Genomic DNA, 19805 nt, shown 5'->3' on the forward strand with positions numbered 1-19805 from the left:
ATGACTCTCTAAACTGTGTGTCCATCATTTTTCTGTCAAAAGGTAGGGTACATACTTCATCACAGGTATTCTAAAGACATGATTGGTCAGTAGAAAGCAAGCATTTTAGAGAAAATAAACTGCCATCAGTGTTTAATATGCATTGGAGAAGGTAAAGGATGGTGGAAGAGAGAGGGTCTAAAAGGCTGTTGAAATTATACAGGTGTGAGAAGATGAACTAATTTATAATTAGTGAATAGCAATGAGAAAGGAGGGATTATGAGAAATATTTTTAAAATGAAATTACTTGTCCAGGTCATATTAGGAAGTAAATTAAAAGGCTGAAATTTGAACTCAATTCTGAATTGAAACAGTACTTTTTCTATGATATAATGTTTCCTGAATCAAAGATCACTTTAAATTTTTCAGCCCACACACTTTGGACAAGGTAAATTGAGGAGAGAGCTCTTTCCAGAAGAGATACAGGTGAATATAGCTTTGAATAGGATTAGTCTGATGAAACTAGATGGCACAGTGGATAAGGCACTGTTGTTTTTGCTATTCAGTCATTTTTAGTCATGTCTGATTCCTCATGACCCCATTTGGAATTTTATTGGTAAAGATATTAAAGTGATTTTTCCACATGTGGAAACAGGGAAATAGGGTTAAGTGACTTGCTCAGAGTCACACAGCTACTAAGTATCTGAGAATGGATGTATACTCAGTTCTTCTTGGCTCTAGGCCCAATAATTTATCCATTCTACCACCTAGATGACAGGTAAAAAGTCAATGATAGAGATATAAGTTTAAGACTCTTTAGAAGAAAAGTAGCAATTGAAACTCACTGTTCACTACATGGGTGATTCTCATCACCATGAAAGGATCTCTTTCCTCCACCCAATAAAGGAGGCAAAATAGAAGGGAAGGAGGAGAAAACGTTCAGTGAAAAATAAAAGTCAAAGTCTCATTTTGGCATCTGTATCATTATAACCAGTCTTGCCTTCATCTCCACTATAGTCTCCTTTGGTTTTACAGGTTTTTCAAACAATCTGCCTTTGAGTCTTCCTATATGTGAGATTGTCTTCTTTTTTTCTATTTTTTTCTAGTGTTTTGCATATAGCAATTGTTTGATAAATGCATTCTTTTTCATTCTTTTATTCATTCCTATTTACTGAAGACTGTTATATTACATAGGGTCACACACAAGTCAAAGATAATACATTCTTGGAAATGACTTGAAAATTAATGCACACTTTGATACTTCAATAGGTACTGCTTAATTTCTGTAACTAAATTGAAAAAAATCTAGAGAGATATAGAGATGGATTTGGGACAATGGGTATCAAATATCAGAATGGTCTATTCTTAACTTCAAATGATAATCCCCCCCAAAATGATCTACCTCTGAGACCTTCTAAAGCCACATGCATCCCCAAGTATCAGATCTAGTGTTCTAGTCATTGAGACACCTAGCTGCCTTATAGAGACTTGAGTTGCATACACATAATTTCAAAGAGTAGCATACACATAAATTTCAAAATAGATAATAACTGTGATGAAGTTGTAGGAGAAGTTCTATTGCAGTTTGCTTAGAAAGTGATCAAAGACATAAATATAAAATCTGCCTAGATATAAACAATGCTACACTATACTGAAGGAATGAATATCACTTGCAAATATTTACTAAGTTCCAAGCATTGTGCTGAATGCTGGTGACACAAATACAAAACTTCACCCTCAAATAAGCTTATATTCTTTTTTTTTTCTTTTCTATTTTTTAAAAAAAGCTTATATTCTAAAAGAATAGAAAAAATATATAAAGGTCTAGGCAGCAGATTTTGATTTGAGATGGTAAATGAAACTATAAGATATTTAATTCATTTTTTTCCCAGAAGCAATGCTAATCTTGATTGGATAATTGTTGCCAGAGCTAAGTGATATAAATACATAAAAGTTGGTTGAATGTAAGCAAAAAATGTCCTGTATTTTTAAATTCATTATTTACCAACAGTACACAACTGGACACTATAGAAGGAAGCAGCTGCCTCTTCCTACCAGTTAAGGAGCATGCTATCATCAGTAAATTAAGAATTGGGAGCTTTACATTTTAATTCTGGCTTTACCATTTACTAGCTATATAACTATATGCCAATCACTTCATTTCTTTGGGCTCCAATTTTCTTATCTTTGAAATGAGTTCGGCAGTGGATAATCTCCAAATCTCTTCTATCTCTAACATTCCATGAACAATTTCCATGGTGCCTATCATGATGTCTGGCACATAATCGGTATTTAATTGTTTATTAATCAGTTGATTAACAGTAGATATGACTGAGGTAACTATTGTGCCTCTGAATCATTCACAATGGTGAATTTAAAAAGCAAAATAGTGTCAGACCCAGAGCACCAAACTCATTTGGCTCATTCAATTATGGGCACAGGTGATAGAGTCCCTGGACCTAGACGCTCAAATCATGATGATCTTGCTTCCAACCAGAAGAGAAGACTGGAGAAGCCACAATGCTGAGATTCTGCACTTGGGTGTTTTGCACTTGGAACTTTGAGGTACCAAACTAACCAAATAATGGTTCATCCCTCCACTCCCTAAAGACTGAAGTAATATAAAGTGTTATTATGGCCCTAGATGTTTAGAGGTCATGTGTCTAGATTTGATCTTGCTGTACCTTGAAGTAAATATTCCTTTATAAAATTAACCTGGGGACAGCTAGGTGGCGCAGTGGATAGAGGACCAGCCTTGAATTCAGGAGGACCAGAGTTCAAATGTGGTCTCAGACACTTAACACTTCCTAGCTGTGTGACCCTGGGCAAGTCATTTAACCCCAGCCTCAGGAAAAACAAAAAAATAAAAAAACAAACAAACAAACAAAATTAACCTGACTGTTAACACTTAATGAAACTGGGAGTTCCTTAAAACTGAAGGAACATAAAATGATGGGATCCTGAGTCAATGGCAGACAGACTAATCATCAGACTAATTCTACTGATTTAACTTTAAAATGTAATGTCATCTATGTTTTATTTTATTTTTATTTATTTCATATAATGGTTCCCAATTACATTTTAATTTGGTTCCACTGACAATAGGGAATTTTCTAAGCCACATATGCGTGTTGGATACCTACAGCATTGTGGAGAGTATACTGGATCTTGAATCAGGAGTCTTGGTTTTAATTATACTTTAGACAATTAATAGTAATAAGAGCCTGGAAGGAAAAAAACAAACAAACAAGTATTTATTAAGCACTTACTATGTGCAAAGCATTGTGTTAAGTGTTTTACAAATATTATATTATTTGATCCTTACAACAATCCTGTGTTGTTATCATTCCTATTTTATAATTAGAGAAACTGAAGCAGACAGAGGTAAAAGTGACTTGGTCAGTCACATAGCCCTGGATTTGAATTCAGGTCTTCCTTACTCCAGGATCAGTGGGCTATCTATTGTGCCTTAGTCTCCTTATCTGTAAAAAGAAAGAGCTTGGTTGATACTCAGTGAGTTTTGAGATTACTCTGAGTTCTAAATTTATGGTCCTATGAATTTTCAATTATAATTAGGAGTTGGGGAGAATTTAGCAGAGATGTCTGAAATTCACAGATAATCCACAAAGAACATTTATTTATTAGTTTCAAATGGTCCCCTGTAGTCCCTACAGAATTAGAAGTTTGCACTGTCAGCATGTTGGAATGGCTTTGCTTTTATCATTTTTTATATTGTATAAAAAACCTGAATCATGAGTTATAAAGGGCTGAAACTCTGAATTGATGCACTAGAATCAGACAAGAGATCACTTAAGGCTAATTACCAATTGGACAATACTTTATTAGCATATGCTTGGAAAATGGACCTTCCCACTTTTATGTGCTGGCTCAATCTTTTGATGTATATAGATAATTGTAGGAGGGATTAGGGGGTGGAGTAAGACAAGCCAGGGTCACTTTGGCAGTAGACTAGGAGAAGGGAAGTTGTGGAGATCCTGTGCCCATTCCCTTCACTTCTACACCTAAAGACCAAGAATAAAGACCAAAGATATTTGCTTATCCTGGCTCTGGCTGATTCTAAGGTATCCAGGGTGCTAATTCGGTCTTTACATTTGGTGCTCAATGTGTGAACCAAGGACCCTAATTTCACTGAAGAAGTCCCCAAAGACCAGGAAATAGGGTAAGTATTTTAATAGACAAACAGGGAACTTACTTTGTGAAGGACTACACTAGTAAACTTTTCTAGCTGAAATGGGGCAGATATTAGGAAAAGATTCTCCCCCAGCTCCACTGCCACCCCTACTCCAAGGGGGAGCTATAGAAAGCATACGTAAGTTGATCAAGGGACAAGGCTTACTTGTAACTTGGGAGCAGATCGCTGGACTCTTGGGTACATGAAAACACATGTTCCTTCAGTTCTTTATTCTTTTTTTTTTTTTTTTAGGCTGGGGTTAAGTGACTAGCCCAGGGTCACACAGCTAGGAAGTGTTAAGTGTCTGAGACCAGATCCGAACTCAGGTCCTCCTGAATTCAGGGCTGGTGCTCTATCCACTGCGCCACCTAGATGCCCCGTTCCTTTAGTTCTTAAAGGAAGAAGATATTGGGGCAGATAATTGGAAACTAGTAGGAAATCAACTATGTGAGCACTACAATGATAAAGGTCCTGATTCAATTTCCAAGGAAACATTCTATATATACAACATAATACAATTGACTGTAAAGAATCCTGCAAGTTATAGAAAAAAAGAAAAGTTTTAAGAGCCAGAGGAGGAAGTGTGAGGAAAAAAAGGAAGACAATGAATGGATTAATAGCCATATCACTAGAGGGCATGTGGAGTTAAATAATGTTGATGGGTGTAGTGATTCTCCATCTCACAAGGGAGCTTCAACTCACTTATGGAGCAGGTCATTGACACGCCCCCATCAACTTCACCTTCTGGGATGGAGGGAGGAGAAGTAGTGGGAAGGGCAATGATATCACCAGCACCTCCACCCCAGCAATAACCCTCTCCTATGACTAGATTACAAAAGGCACTACTTAAAGCCACAGAAGAAGGGCAGGATTTGAGGATAGAAATGTATCCTGTGATTCAACACTTTAAGTCTTCAGGTCAAGAAAGTAGAAGATACACTCCTTTTGATATAAAAATCCTCAAAAACCTGAAAAAGGCTTGCACTCTTTATGGGGCTACATCAGCTTATGTTAAGATGTTATTACAGAATTTGGCTCATGAAGTCTTAACCCTTAGGGACTGGAAATCTATAGCAAGGGCATGCTTAGAACCTGGACAAAACTTGTTGTGGTTTTCTGAATATAGTGAGCTCTGTAGAATACAAGCCCAACAAAATAGTCAAAATGGAGTTAGTACTCCAGCCACCCATGACCAACTAACAGGTGTAGGTTCTTATGCAGACATTTTAGTACAGTTAATTACCCCATAGCAGCATATGAGCCAATTGATGCTGCTGCTATAAAAGCATGGGGTTTTCTCCCAGGTAAAAACGACAAGGATGAAGCCTTCACAAAAATTGCACAAGGGCCAAATGAACCCTTTGCTGATTTTGTGGGACGTTTGCAGACAGCTGTCATACGAATTACTGGTGAAAATGCAATAACAGACATTATTATAAGGCAACTTGCTAAAGAAAATGCTAATGAGGTTTGTAGAAGAAATATACTAGGACAACACAAGGATGCTCCTTTAGAGGAGATCATAAGACACTGTGCCATAGTAGGCACAAATACCTTTTATAGCCAGGCTATGATGCAGACTTCCAAACATGGGAAGCAGGGTCCCTTTTGGCAAGAGACTTCCAGAGAAACTCGTCAATGCTTTCAATGTGGTAAAGTAGTGCATCTGAAAGCTCAATATTGGCATAGAGACAGAGTGAGAAAACAGGGTGGGAGAACAAGACCCAATACCCCATATCGAAAATGCAGCACAGGCTTTCATTGGGCATCAGAATCTAGACTGATTCAGGGAAACAGGATGAGGGGGCCAGCCCCAGGGCCCAAGACAAAAAATACTTGGGGCATAATAGTAGCCAATGCTACACCCAGAGAATGCCTAGAAGTTCAGTACCCAGACATGAACAATCAGCCAGGAAGCCATCTAATGGGAGAAAAGGATTGCACAATCAATCAGCCAGGAAGCAACCTGATGGGAGAAAGGGATTACAATTGGGGAGAATAGAGTTGTATGCAACTGAGATACTCCCTGGAGAGATGAAAGCAGGGGCAACTGAGATACCCCCTGGAGTGGTGAAATCTGTTCCTCTCCAGCCTATGGATCCCTTGCCTCCAGGCATAGTAGGCTTGACCATTTAAACTCCTGAGAGTACTTACATACAGGTAGACAATATATGACTTATCAAATAGGAAAAGTAGTACCATAAGATTACTGATACAGACTCCTAACAGGCAATCTGGTGATAGTCGCCCAGATTCTGACTCCAAGCAACAAAATTCAGGAATATACTGGACAGCAGTTATGACAGCTGACCAACCTATGTTCACTATCCATATAAATGTCATACCACTAGACGGATTGGTAAACACTAGTACAGATCATACAGTCATTAGAGGTGCCAACTGGCCTGGTCACTGTTCAAAGATTAAAGCAGACACCTACATGTCTGGTGTAGGAGGATCAATAGCAGCTGAAGTTAGTGCTACCCTTTGAAATGGATATTTAAAGGTGAAACAGGAGTTTTTATTTTTTTTTTGTAGTTGAAAAATATCCCCATCAATCTGTGGGGAAGAGATATTTTACAACAATTAGGATTACAAATGAGTACTTTGGCTTTTTAGGCAGGGCTGCTGTTGAGGCCTGCCAACACTTTCACCTATTCCTATCCAATGGAAAACTGATATACCAGTGTGGGTAGAACAGTGGCCCTTAGGTAGTGATAAAATTTAGACCTGATTAGATATAGTATAGGAGCAACTTGTCAAAGGACACTTACAACCTTCTCAAAGTTCTTGGAATTCCCCAGTATTTGTTGTAAGAAAGAAATCTGGAAAATGGAAGATGTTGACTGATTTAAGAAAGGTAAATGAACAGATGGAAACTATGGCAACTCTTCAGCCTGGACTTCCATCTCCTACTCAATTGCCTAGAGAATGGCCTCTTTGGGTTATAGACATTAAGGATTGTTTCTATTCTATCCCTCTAGATAAGGAGGATATGAAAAGATTTGCCTTTTCAGTGTTCAGCATTAATTTAGCTGAGCCTTATAAAAGCTATGAATGGAAAGTTTTGCCACAGAGAATGAAAAACAGCCCTACAATGTGTCAAATGTATGTTGCTGCTGCTCTTACTCCAGTAAGAAAAGCATTTCCAAAAGTAATGTTATTACATTACATGGATGATATATTGGGATGTGCACCTGAGGAACAAATGTTAGAAGCATGTCTACAAAAGGCAATAGAAACACTAAGGAACTACAAATTGCACATAGCTGCAGAAAAAAATTTAAAGACATTCTCCTTTTCAATATTTAGGATATAAGATAAATCCTAAGGTGCTTACAATACAAAAATTTTCCTTAAGAACAGAGAAGCTAAACACCTTAAATGACTTTCAGAAATTGATAGGAGATATCCAATGGATGTGTCCAGTGTTAGGCTTGACTACCTATCAATTGCCACCATTATTTCCATTTTTGTATAACCATTACAAAAGAAGCTCAAGAGGCTTTGAGAGAAGTTGAACTAGCTTTATCCAATGTGGTTGAAAGAGTCACTCAAAAACCTTTGGAAATAGTAGTTTTTGCTACCCGAGGCACCCACAGTAGTCCTTCATCAGGGAGACAGTGTGATAGAGTAGGTGAACCTCCCAGCATAACCAGAACAAAGCCTTACTCTTTACCCAGTGCTTGTGGCTAGAATTTTATGAAAGGCCATTAAGCAAGCAGTACAATTATCTGGGATAAGACCTAAAAAGACCTTTTATACTAATGGACAAATTAATGTATGCTGTGAAACCATCCCAGAGAGGCAAATTTTATTAGCCATGGCTCCAAATCTTACACATGGGTCTCCATTAAAGATAACCAGCCTATTACATAATTGGCAATGGATTCTTGAAAAAAAAGTTTCTAAAGTTCCTCTTAAAGGACCAACTATCTTTACAGATGCATCAAAACAATATTTGTGCTGTATACTTTCATGACTTAACTGTAAAGAGAGTAGTCAGAACTCCTTTTCAATCCACTCAGTAGAATGAATTGTATGCAATCATTCTAGCTCTTACTTATTATACAGGAAATATAAATATAATATCTGATTCAGACTATTCATTAGGTGTGGTACAAAGAATTGCCACAAGCCAAATAAAATTCATAGCCTCTAATATATATGAGCTCTTTAAGGAACTTCAAGAACAAGTGAGAAAGCATCCAGGTAAGATTTATATCTTGCATGTCCACTCTCATAGTGGACTTTCAGACCCTATTTTTGATGGCAATTCAAAGGCAGAAAGCCTTCTAACCATGTTGGCCAATACTCCTTTATTTAAGGAAGCCCAAAAATCTCATTTTAAATGTCATCAGGCCACTCGAGCTTTACGTTTACTATTTGGGATAACAAGAAAGGAAGCTAGGAGCATAATAAAAGCCAGTACTGCTTGCTTTCCTTTCCACACTCCTACATTCTCTCCAGGGAAGAACTCTTGTGGTTTGAGACCTAAAGAAATTTGGCAAATGGATGTGATCCATTATAAATCTTTTGGTTGTCTCTCTTTTTTCCATGTTGTGGTAGACACCTTTTCAGGATTCACTTTTGCAATACTAACAGCAAAAGAGACAGTCTAAGTGGTCACTAAATTTCTTATATACACATTTGCAATTATGGGTGATGCCACAAAAAATAAAAACAGATAATGGACCTGCATCTACTTCTAAACATTTTGCACACTTTTGTGCACAGTATAAGATTTTACACACTACTAGCATACCCTTTAATTCTCAAGGAAAGGCAATAGTAGAGAGGAGAAACAGAGACATTAATACACTCCTCCAAAAACAAAAGAAAGGGGGAGCCACAGGTAACCTTAGAGAACTTATAAATCTTGCTCTTTATACTATTTACTTCTTGATTTTTGGCAAAGATATGCTAGCTCCGGCAGAGAGGTTTTATAGCCCGCTGGAAGTGTAGTGTCCCGTGCAAGCAGCTCCACTATCTTTAAAAATCACCAGGTGATGTGGAGAGATCCAGAACGTGGTGAATGGAAGGGACCAGATAGGTTAACTGCTTGGGGGAGAGGGTTTGCTTGTATCTCCACAGATGGAGAAGGAATCAGATGGGTGCCAATGAGCCGTATTCACCTTGTCCATCAGAGAGAGACAGAGCAGACCCTTGAAACAAAGGAGAAGACCCAAGAAACATTGGGTTGTTCCATTGCTGACTGTGCCCACCACTGAAAGAGCATGGCAGTTATGGCGATTGACTCATGGACAATCAAAAATTGTTGGACTTCAAAACCCTCAAGAATCATTGTAATCCCTGAGACATGATAAGACTTGTAAGACTTCAAAAACCTCAGGAATCATTGGATTTTCTGAGAAATGATAAGACTGTTGCAGGACTTCAAAATCTGCAGGAATCATTGGATTCCCTAACACATAAACACATAACACATAACATAAATAAAAACTGTTGCAGTACTTCACACACTTGTAGGGATCATTCGATTCCTTACACATTAAGTAATGGACAATAGATTGGTTTTGGACTATCCCTTGGCTGCTGAAGAAAGCATGTATGTGATTGTTATTTACATACCCTCCTTTTAGGACTTCTGGAAATCTTTTACAACACCATGTTGATTTATATTGTTTATTATATCACTATTTGCATGTAAAATTCATGTTTCTTACACCACATTGAGCCTGCATTGGCTGTGGGGAGAGTCATCACTGCTAGCCTGTGCTTTATAGCTATATGCTTATGTAATACCTCCCATGCATACCTGTTTCTAGTAAGACCCTTCAGCCCAGAAACCCACTAGCAATCTCCACTTCCCTTTGATGCTTTTCATCTCCCTTCCTTAGATGTCAGGGAGGGTGTGATTATCTCCTTTTTAGTGCTTTCACCTCTTTTCCTGAGAAGTCAGGAATGGTGTGATCACCTCCTTTTTTGGAGTTCTCACCTCCCTTCAGAGTCAGGGATAGCGTGGCCACCTGTGTTCTAAAAAAGGTATAGGGCTGAAACTCTGAGTTGATGCACTGGAATCAGACAACAGAGCACTTAAGGCTAATTGCCAATTGGACAATATTCTATTAGCATATGCTTGGAAAATGGACCTTCCCATTTTTATGTGCTGGCTAAATCTTTTGGTGTATATAGATAATTGCAGGAGGGATTAGGGGGTGAAGTAAGACAAGCCAGAGTCACTTTGGCAGTAGACTAGAAGGGAGGTTGTGGAGATCTTGAGTCCATTTCCTTCCCTTCTACCCCTAAAGACCAAGAATAAAGACAAAGGATTTTTGTTTATCCTGACTTAGGTTGATTCCAAGACATCCAGAGTGCTAATTCGGTCTTCACAATGAGTATGTATGAGCCATAAAGGGAAGTAAAGGCAGAGCTAAAACTAGAGGTAAAAAGGATAGATACATGACAAAGTACAATGAGATGGGGTAGAAATGGGGCCACTTTTTTTTACATATATTTTTAATACACATAATTTTAATGCTGTGGGGCAACTAAGTGGCTCTTGGAAAGAATGCAGGGCCTGCAATCAGGAAGTCTCTTCTTCTTGATTTCAGAAAGACTCATCTTCCTGAATTCAAATCTGGCCTCAGGCACTTACTATCTGTGTAACTCTGGGCAAGCCACTTAGCCCTGTTTGCTTCAATTCCTCATGTGTTAAATGAGTTGGAGAAGGAAATGGCAAGTCACTCTCAAATCTTGCTGAGAAAACTCCAAATGGGGTCATGAAATGTGACTGAAAAATGACTTAATAATAATTTTAATGTCAAGAAATTAGGTTTTGTGTGACATTTAAGTATTTGTTTAGGGAGAATTTAAATCACATAGTCAAATGAAATCATGGGTCCAGAGTGAATCAAACAGCATGTCTTACATGACAGACTGTGGTGGATAGTTGTGTGCTTGCAAGTCATTCTGTAGGCATCAGATTCCTTATCTGTTGGGGAAAAAAGTTTGTAGGGAGAGAACTAGAAGACCTCTTAGGTTCCTTCCAACTCTAAGTTTATGATTTTTAAGAAACTTTGAAGGTATCCATATCTTCAACTCTGAAACAAGAGGTTTGAACCAGATTTATAATATAATTTTGCTGTGTATGCCCAAATCACTTGAGAAGATGGCATCCATGAGGAAGATGGCAAGAACTGATTCTAGGAGAAGACATCCTACTACATATCCCTACCACATGGGTGACAGTAGTCTTTTTCCCACTGTTTATGTAGCCAGAAAGATTTCATCTTTATAACTACCAGGTACAGACAGTGTCATTCATTTTTCTGGTAGCATCCAAATGATGAAATTTCTGTTCATCTGAAATTTACATACCATGCATTGATCTAGATCTTTATCTTAATTCTCTCTTTTAGATCTTACAACACTGAAAATCAAACTTGGGATTTTTGTCTATCTCATTTGGCCTTTTCATTTATAGACACAAGTGATTGAGTCCCTGGACCTGAATACTCAAGCTATGGTGATTTTGGAAGTAGTATTCTATGTTGGATGTTGCTTCCAATCCAGAAAAAGAAGATTGAAGAAACCATAATGTGGGATATTGATACAAACCCAGTGGGGTCCCAGTGGGGACACCATGCTATATAGTACCACCAACTATGGTCTATCCCTCCACTTCCTAGATTAAGGTGGTATAAAATGCTATAAATTAGGGAGTGAAGGGAGTATGTATATGTTTGTTCTCGCTATGACTTGAAGTAAATACTCACTCTCTAAATTTATCTCTAAAATCCTTTTCATTTTTTGAGCCCATGAAGTTCTGGACCTTGCCTAGCTATCAAATGCTCTTCCCAGCTTGTTAAAGGTTTTCCTTTGTACTGCTTCAATGATTTTGAGCATGTGAATTTTCATAGTTGCCCCATTTATCATCCTCAAATAAAATTGCTTTTTCTTTCTCTATTCCAGCCAAAAAGAGCAAAAGCAGTCTCTGTAGTATTCAAAAAGGCCTTTTTCCTTAGTAGATATCCCTCTTTAGCATGTTGACTTTTCAAACACAAATAGAAAATTTGATTTAACCCTGACCACAAGCTATATTCTAAGCCTGATTCTGGCAATCTGTTTGGTTTTGGTTAGTCAGGGTAATAAGAGTGGCCTGGTACACAATTAATGGTTTCTGTTCTGTAAATTTACAGAGATTAAAGAGATAGAGATAATATATCAGTGACTCCATAAAAGGCACCATAAAACTATGGTTTTAGGCACCAAATCAGTTTCTATGAATTACTATAACTTTATAGTAATTAACTTATTTAAAAACTATTTCTAACCTCTACTCAAGTTCTAAGCCTTATTAGGTCATGGAAGTATTTCTGAGGACTCAAAAGTTTTACCAGTAGACCACAAACTCTGCCAGATGTTGTCAAGTGAGAAAAGCTTTATAACTGGGCCTGTTAGGGGACTGAATATTTATTGTTTGGAGACCAGTTAAACTAATATTGGAGAAGCCAACCATTAAGTTGGCTTCAGAGTAATGAATTTTTCAGTCACAGAAACTTGAATTTGGCCAATTAAGTCATTAAGAAATTTTAATCTGCTTTGGCAGGGATGGGGTAATGCAGAACTTTGAAGTACTGAAATTTTCAAAAGCATTTATCTTGCTTGCTATGGGCCAGGCAGATAAGATAGGGTATCCTCCATTTTGGCAGAGATGGAACACTATGGGTGTGGAGCACTGCGCCTACTAGGCTCAGTTGATATGGGACTTTTTTCACTTTTTATTGTTTGTAACAAAGGATAGCTTACTGGGTAAAAGAGAGGGAGAAATGCACACACACATATATACACACAGACATATGTGTACACACATACATATACATACACACATACATACACATACACACATATATTTTATATATATATATATGAATATATATATATGTATGTATATATATATATATATATATATATATGTATATATTCGGAAATTATGGTGACAGAAAAAACAGAGGATGCCATCGTTTTTATTGTTGTTTAAGAAAAGAAATCTAGGAAATACTTAAAGACACTGAGTTCAGTTTTTTATTCAAATGGCTTTATGAAAGTGTCAACATATTTAATGATTTTAGAACTATATTAGAGAAGTCCTTAGAGATTGTTTAATTTATCTACATAATATTTTTTTCCTTTCTTCCTTCATATATTTTTTCCTCTTTTTTTCCTTTCTTTTTTCCTTCCTCTTTCTCACACTCTACTCATTTCCTCTTTTTTCCCCTTCCTTTCTTCTTTCCCTCTTTTCTCTTTATTTTTCCTTTCTTCCTTCTTTTCTTTTTTCTTTTCTTTCCTTTCTTCCTTTCAGACTGAGGCCTTATATCTTACTCAGATAGAAGTGCAATGGTTATTCAATCACCTGATTCCAGTGTCAACCAGCACAGAAACTTTGACCTGAATCATTTCCATTTTCAACCTTAACCAGCGTACCCCCCCACCTCCAGTAGACTTTTGCTACTAGAGACTGACAACATTAGTGTCAGGCATTTACATCCAGTTTGGATATCTATTCAGCTTGAACCCTACTGCAGCTCAAGACTCCTGAACTCAAGCAGCCCACTAACCTTATCTTCTTCAGTAGCAGGGATTATAGGCAATTACTACAATCCCCTGGCCATCTCATTTTACAGATAAGGAAATCAGAGTCTATGGAACTTTGATCACGTGCACAGATCCTTAGTGGTAAAAATTTAGTACAGCCACCAACATTTATGACTCCCAGTCTTACTCTTTTTACTGAACCAAACTATCTCCCAGGTGCTGCTAAACTTAATAATGAATAAATCTATTATCAGTGAAATAATTGAGACCAGCCACAAAAAGCAAGTGGGCAATGGGCAAATAGAGTTTCTGAAAGAATTTAAGATTAAAAAAAGGACTTGTAAAGGAATTCTCAAATAGCCTTGGTCACCCACTAAGAACAGATGAAATGAATAATATAATGTGTGGAAAAAGAGCTCATGTTCAAGCGGTTGCATATGAACACTATAAATTGCATATGTTACAAGAACATAAATATACCACAGATATTTTGGTGAGTCTGTGAGTTCGTCAGTATTCCTGCCACCAACGCATATCATAATACCTTATACCATCTTATCCTATATAATTCTTACCCCAAAACCAGAGATTATAAAAACAAAAAAGTAAATGATGCTATCAAAATGTTTGCCAGTAATATTTCTGTCTAAATTTTTTTTTCAGAAAAGAAGAAAAGTGTCTATAGCCATGGCTACGTGATTATTGAAGGGTTTTACAACCAGGTCAAAGTAGATAATGCAGGCCTATCTAGATGACTACCAAGTGAAATTTGGACCACAAATTAATTGCTTTGACTTGGCCTGAGTTAATTTCTTCCTCTAAGTATATCTAATATGGAATTTTAGCATTTAAAGCTAGAAAGAATCTTAGAATTCATCTAATCTAGCTCTATCTAATAGAATAAACTGAGGCATGCAGAGCTTAGGTGACTTATTGAAAGCCATACTGGTAAAATATACTAAAACCAGAATTTTAACACAGGATCTTTTGCTAGTATTCTTTCTCCAACCTTAGCTCATATGTTATAAAAAGCTATATTTGTCCTATTATGTTAGTCATTCAGTTGGGAATGATTTAAAAGCTATTAAAAAAAAAAAAAAAAAGCCCTATTCCCCAAGTCTTCTCCATCAAAGTAATGTTCATTTAATTCAATTTTTTTGGAAACAAGAAAGATAAAACAAGAGGGAAAAAATCCTTTAACTATTGCTTCTTCCACAGTGTGAAAGCCTAGGAGAGCCCTTAGCAACAATTTCTGCATGCTAAGTGGAAAATTGAATTTAACTACAGAGCTACTCGTTATGTCCCTGCTATTTTTTAAAAAAAGAAGTAATTAGTCTACCAAATGACAAGTAGAATTAGTAAGCTATTAAGCAAGTAATGCAGATACTAATTAAAATCACCAAAATCTATCATACACACCATTGAATCTGAAATCTGTCATGCTGCCCACAATGGCCAATTAGGAGCATACAATCTTGGTTACCCTATGGATACCCAATTACTATAACCCCCCTCACTCAATTTTCCCATCCCTTGCAACTTACCACACTTATCCCATCATTGAGCAGGGCCTCCCCAAAGATCATCATATATAGCTGCTCATTCACGTGAGCTTCCTCAAATACCGCCAGCACTGCCACAGGGTCTACTGCAGAGATCATACTCCCAAAAAGCAGATTCTGAAGCAAGTTGATATCAGTGAGGCCAAAAGCCTTGACCTGACATATCAGGTAAAGGGAGAGTCCAATGCCAAAGGCATTCAACAGGGCTCCCATCCCAGACCACCATAGGATGGAACCAATGTTCTCAAAAAAGGGCCGGGTAGGCATGAAGTAGCCCCCTTCAAGGACAATGGGTGGAAGGAGGTACAGAAAATAGATGCTTGAATCCATTACAGGTGGAGATTTGTGATCAGTGCCAAAGATAATACCCCCCACAAGGGCACCAACCATGATCAGGAGGCAGCTCTCTGGCATAAGACCTGGAAGCTTGTGATAGAGATGGAAACCTAGGAGAAAACAAAGAGAGGTATAGGTTCTAATAATTCATTCAATAAAAATTTAAGTAACTAATCCTGTATATGACAGGCACTGTGTTAGGTTCTAAAGTGACATGACAAAAATAAAATGACAATGACAAAAATAAAACAATCTTTTCCCTCAAGGAGCTTACATTTGATTACAGGGAAACAATATGTAAAAAGAAAAATAAATGTAAAACATATACAAAGTAATTTCTAAGAGGCATGTGGAGAGAATGGAAGAAACTATAATTTTTTAAAACATATTTATTTTTAATTTATGGGATAAACCAAGCATTTCAATAATACGATGATTTAAAAGATGATTTTAAATGAAACCACAATTTTTTTTTGTATGACTTACTATGCCTTTTAAATATATAATAAAGCTATCATTTCTTTTTTTTTCCTTTTATCCTTCCTTTCCCCCCAGATGGCTACCATTAAACACAAATATATATATATATATACATATACATATATATATATATATATACACACACACACATATATTACATATATATATATACACACATATACATATACATTCTATACATACTATTTATTAGGTCCTTTATGTTAATTTGTGTATTATAACAGTCAAAATGATTTAGTCATTCAAAGTTGTCCTTAAAACAATATTGTTGTTACCCTATAAAACATTGCTCTTCATTTTTTGGGCAAGTCTATTGATGTTTTTCTACAATCATCAAGTTCATCATTTCTTATAGTAGAATAATATTCCAAAATGATCACATATTGCAACTTGTTTAGCCATTCTCCAATTGATGAATTTCATCACAAATTACACAATTTACAATTTTTTGTCCATCACAAAGAAAGCTGCTGTGAATATTTTAGAACATATAGACTTTTTTCCTTTTTCCTTTATCATCTTGGAAAAAAGGCCCAATAGTGGTATTGCTAGGTTCAAAGGTATAAGTAATTTAATAGCTCTTTGGACATAATTACAGATTGCTTTCCAAAATGAATCAGTTCACAATTTCACTAATGATGAATTAGTGTCCCAATTTTTCCACATCTCCTCCAATATTTGTCAATTTCCTATTCAATTATTTTTAGCCAGTGTGATAGGTATAAAATAATGCTCTAGGTTGTTTTTATTTGCCTTTATCTAATCAATAATGATTTAGAGCATTTTTTCATAATACTAAAAATTGTTTTGACTTCTTCATTGAAAAACTGTATCCCTTGATCATTTATCATGGGCAATACTTTTTTGACCTGATCAGATCATAGCTAGAGTATTGAATTAGGTTTTTAGAAATCACATTTGTATGTTCATACATGTCTAGAAGAGAATGACCAGGATGTTATTCAAAAATCTGTTTTAGAGGCTGAGGATGCTTATTTTGAAGATGAGAAAAATGAGGACACCAGAGGCATGATAACTGTCTTCAATTGTCTAAAGAGCTATCACATGGTTCTGAGGGGAAAATGAGAACAATGTGGAAAAATTGCAGAAACATACATCTGGGCTCCATTATAAGAAGGATTATCCTAACAATTACCATTACAGAAAAATGAAACAGATGAACTCAGGAAATAATGAATTTTTCCTCATTGGAGATCTTCAAGGTAATATTGTGAAAAGGATTCATGTTCATATTTAAATAGAATTGGATGGCATCTGAAATTTCTCTCAAATCATATGAATGCTCAGTAAAACTATTATTGGGAGAAAATTGCACAATTTTCTAAATATCTAAAATTCTTTCTTGTGTTTTCTCACCTTCAATTCAACAAGGTTGCAGCATGGCATATGAAAAGAGTTCTGAATCTGAAGTCGAGTTGACTCAATTCAATAATCAATGGTTAAGTATCACATTGTGCTACCATAGGTACTAGAAATATAGAAATAAAAACAAAAACAAAACCTGAACCTAAGAAGTTTACATTCTGTTTGATTCAGAGAAATGAAGTTGACATCCCAGCTCCATCATTTTTGAAAGCTGTGTGACCTTAACCAAAATAAAACCTTTGGAGGCTTTAGTTTTCACATCTGCAAAATAAGGATGTTAGAATTATTTTTAAGGTCCCTTCCTGATCTGAAAGCAATGAAAATGAAAAGAAAGAGAATGGGAAGCAAAGTTTCAATTGGACTTAAATTAAGCATGAGCTTGAAACCAGATGTTAGGGATATTATAAGTTTACTCAAAGATCTAGAAGTTAACTTTAATTCAGTTCAATGATTTAATGTTTATTAGGCATCAAGTGGGTACACAACTTTGTGATGGGTGATTGGGAAAGATATATATTATTATATTATAATATAATATATAATTATAATATTATATGTTAATAATATTATGTTATATATAATTACATATATACAGATAAAGCCTCAACACTATTCTCCTGGATCTCGCATTCCCCTAAGAGAATATAGCATAAAACTAAATAATGAAGAGAGGTATAAATAAAGTATTAATGTGATGTCTAAGTTGGGAAAGAGGCTGTCTTCCACTAATGCCAATTGGTCCTTTTCTTCTTCCTATCAAAGAAGACTTACTGAATATAGGTTCTTAAAAATCAGTTGGAATTCCATGGGAAGAGGTCATTCTAATTAAATTCAATCTAAAGGGATTCATTACTAAGATGTAATCCTAATTATCACAGTAGTAATTGAAGAGAAGAAACATTTGAAAAGTAGAATTGATAACTTGTCAATTGATTAAATATAAAATCACAAAATTAGAATTGAAAGAAATTTTCAGAAGTCCTTTAGCATGATTTGAAGCATGAATCTTCTTGACAATATCCTCTAACACATGGACAATTGTTTAATCAAACGCTCAGCATCATGAAATTCATTCTCTCATAAGAAAGCCATTCTATTTTTCAAATTTATAAAACCTCTTTCTTATATTGAACAATAATCTTTTAATCATTTTCCTCTATTAATCTCAAATTTCTCTTGTGGAATTCTACAGGATAGTCCTATAAGTATCTTAACTATCATGCTTCCTTATGCTTTCTTTTCTCCAGAATAACTATTCCCAATTTCTTCAAATATTCTTTATAAGGTTCCCATTCCCCTCACCATTCTCAGTATTCTCTCCTTCACATATCAAAGATAATGTCAATTCAATTCAATACATATTTATTGTTTAGAGTATACTAGATTGTGAAATACAAAGGTAAAAATGAAAGCATCTATGACCTCAAAGAACTTACATAGTACTGGAGGAATATATGTAAACAGATAAATTAATATCAATGATTTAGAGAAGAAGAGAATGGGATGATAATAACTAGGTCGGTCACAGGATCAGGTAAGGAGTCTTTAGGAAGTGGGATATATACTCCAGATAATTTGAGGAGGAGCAACTAGATAGCACAATGGATAGAATACTGGACTTAGAAACAGGAAGATTTCATTTTCATCACAATCTCAGATAACTACTAGCCCTATGACCCTTGGCAAATCACTTAACTTTGTTTGCCTTAGTTTCTTTATTTTTAAAATTATCTGAAGAAGGAAATGATAAACAACTCCAATATCTCTATCAAGAAAACCCCAAATGGAGTCATGAAGAGTTTAACATATCTGAAATGGATAAGGAAAAGTACAGGGGCAAAGCAGAATGTTGTCTATGAGGCAGAGATAGTCTCCTTGTAACCATATTAGAGAATTTATGAAGGAAAGGAACATGAAGAAAGACAAAAAATGTAATCGAAAGCAAAGTTTTAAACACGGGACATCTGGTCTCACTGATATAAATTTATCAGTTATGAAAAAGAACAGACTTGAAGGAAAAAATTAATAATAATTTCAGTTTTACATATGTTGAGTATGAAGTGTCAATTGGAGTATAGAAATGATGTTTTAGTTGGGAGGCAGGAGGAGAGATGAAAAAGGTTTGTAATAGTTACTATAGTGAATAAGAAGAAAAAACAATAAGAGCAAACAAAAGCATTGCTAAGCAACAATGAAGTTATACACTCTAAATTTATAGCCAGTGAAACAATTTTTTTCTTTTTTAACTTTCCCTGGATGCCTGGAATAAGAGAGGAAAAAACAGAAAGTGGCTA

General features: G+C 35.9%; 1 protein-coding gene across 1 annotated transcript in view; it reads right to left on the reverse strand.

Moving 5' to 3' along the window:
* The window catches only part of SLC9A4 (solute carrier family 9 member A4), an 82993-nt gene that overhangs the window by 51501 nt on the left and 11687 nt on the right, over window positions 1-19805 (reverse strand). Inside the window, exon 2 of the mRNA XM_074299720.1 lies at window positions 15274-15737. Within this exon, the coding sequence (XP_074155821.1) occupies window positions 15274-15737 (464 nt within the window). The remainder of the gene's footprint in view (window positions 1-15273; window positions 15738-19805) is intronic.

The sequence above is a fragment of the Sminthopsis crassicaudata genome, chromosome 3, assembly GCF_048593235.1.
Source record: "Sminthopsis crassicaudata isolate SCR6 chromosome 3, ASM4859323v1, whole genome shotgun sequence".
Lineage (NCBI taxonomy): Eukaryota > Metazoa > Chordata > Mammalia > Dasyuromorphia > Dasyuridae > Sminthopsis > Sminthopsis crassicaudata.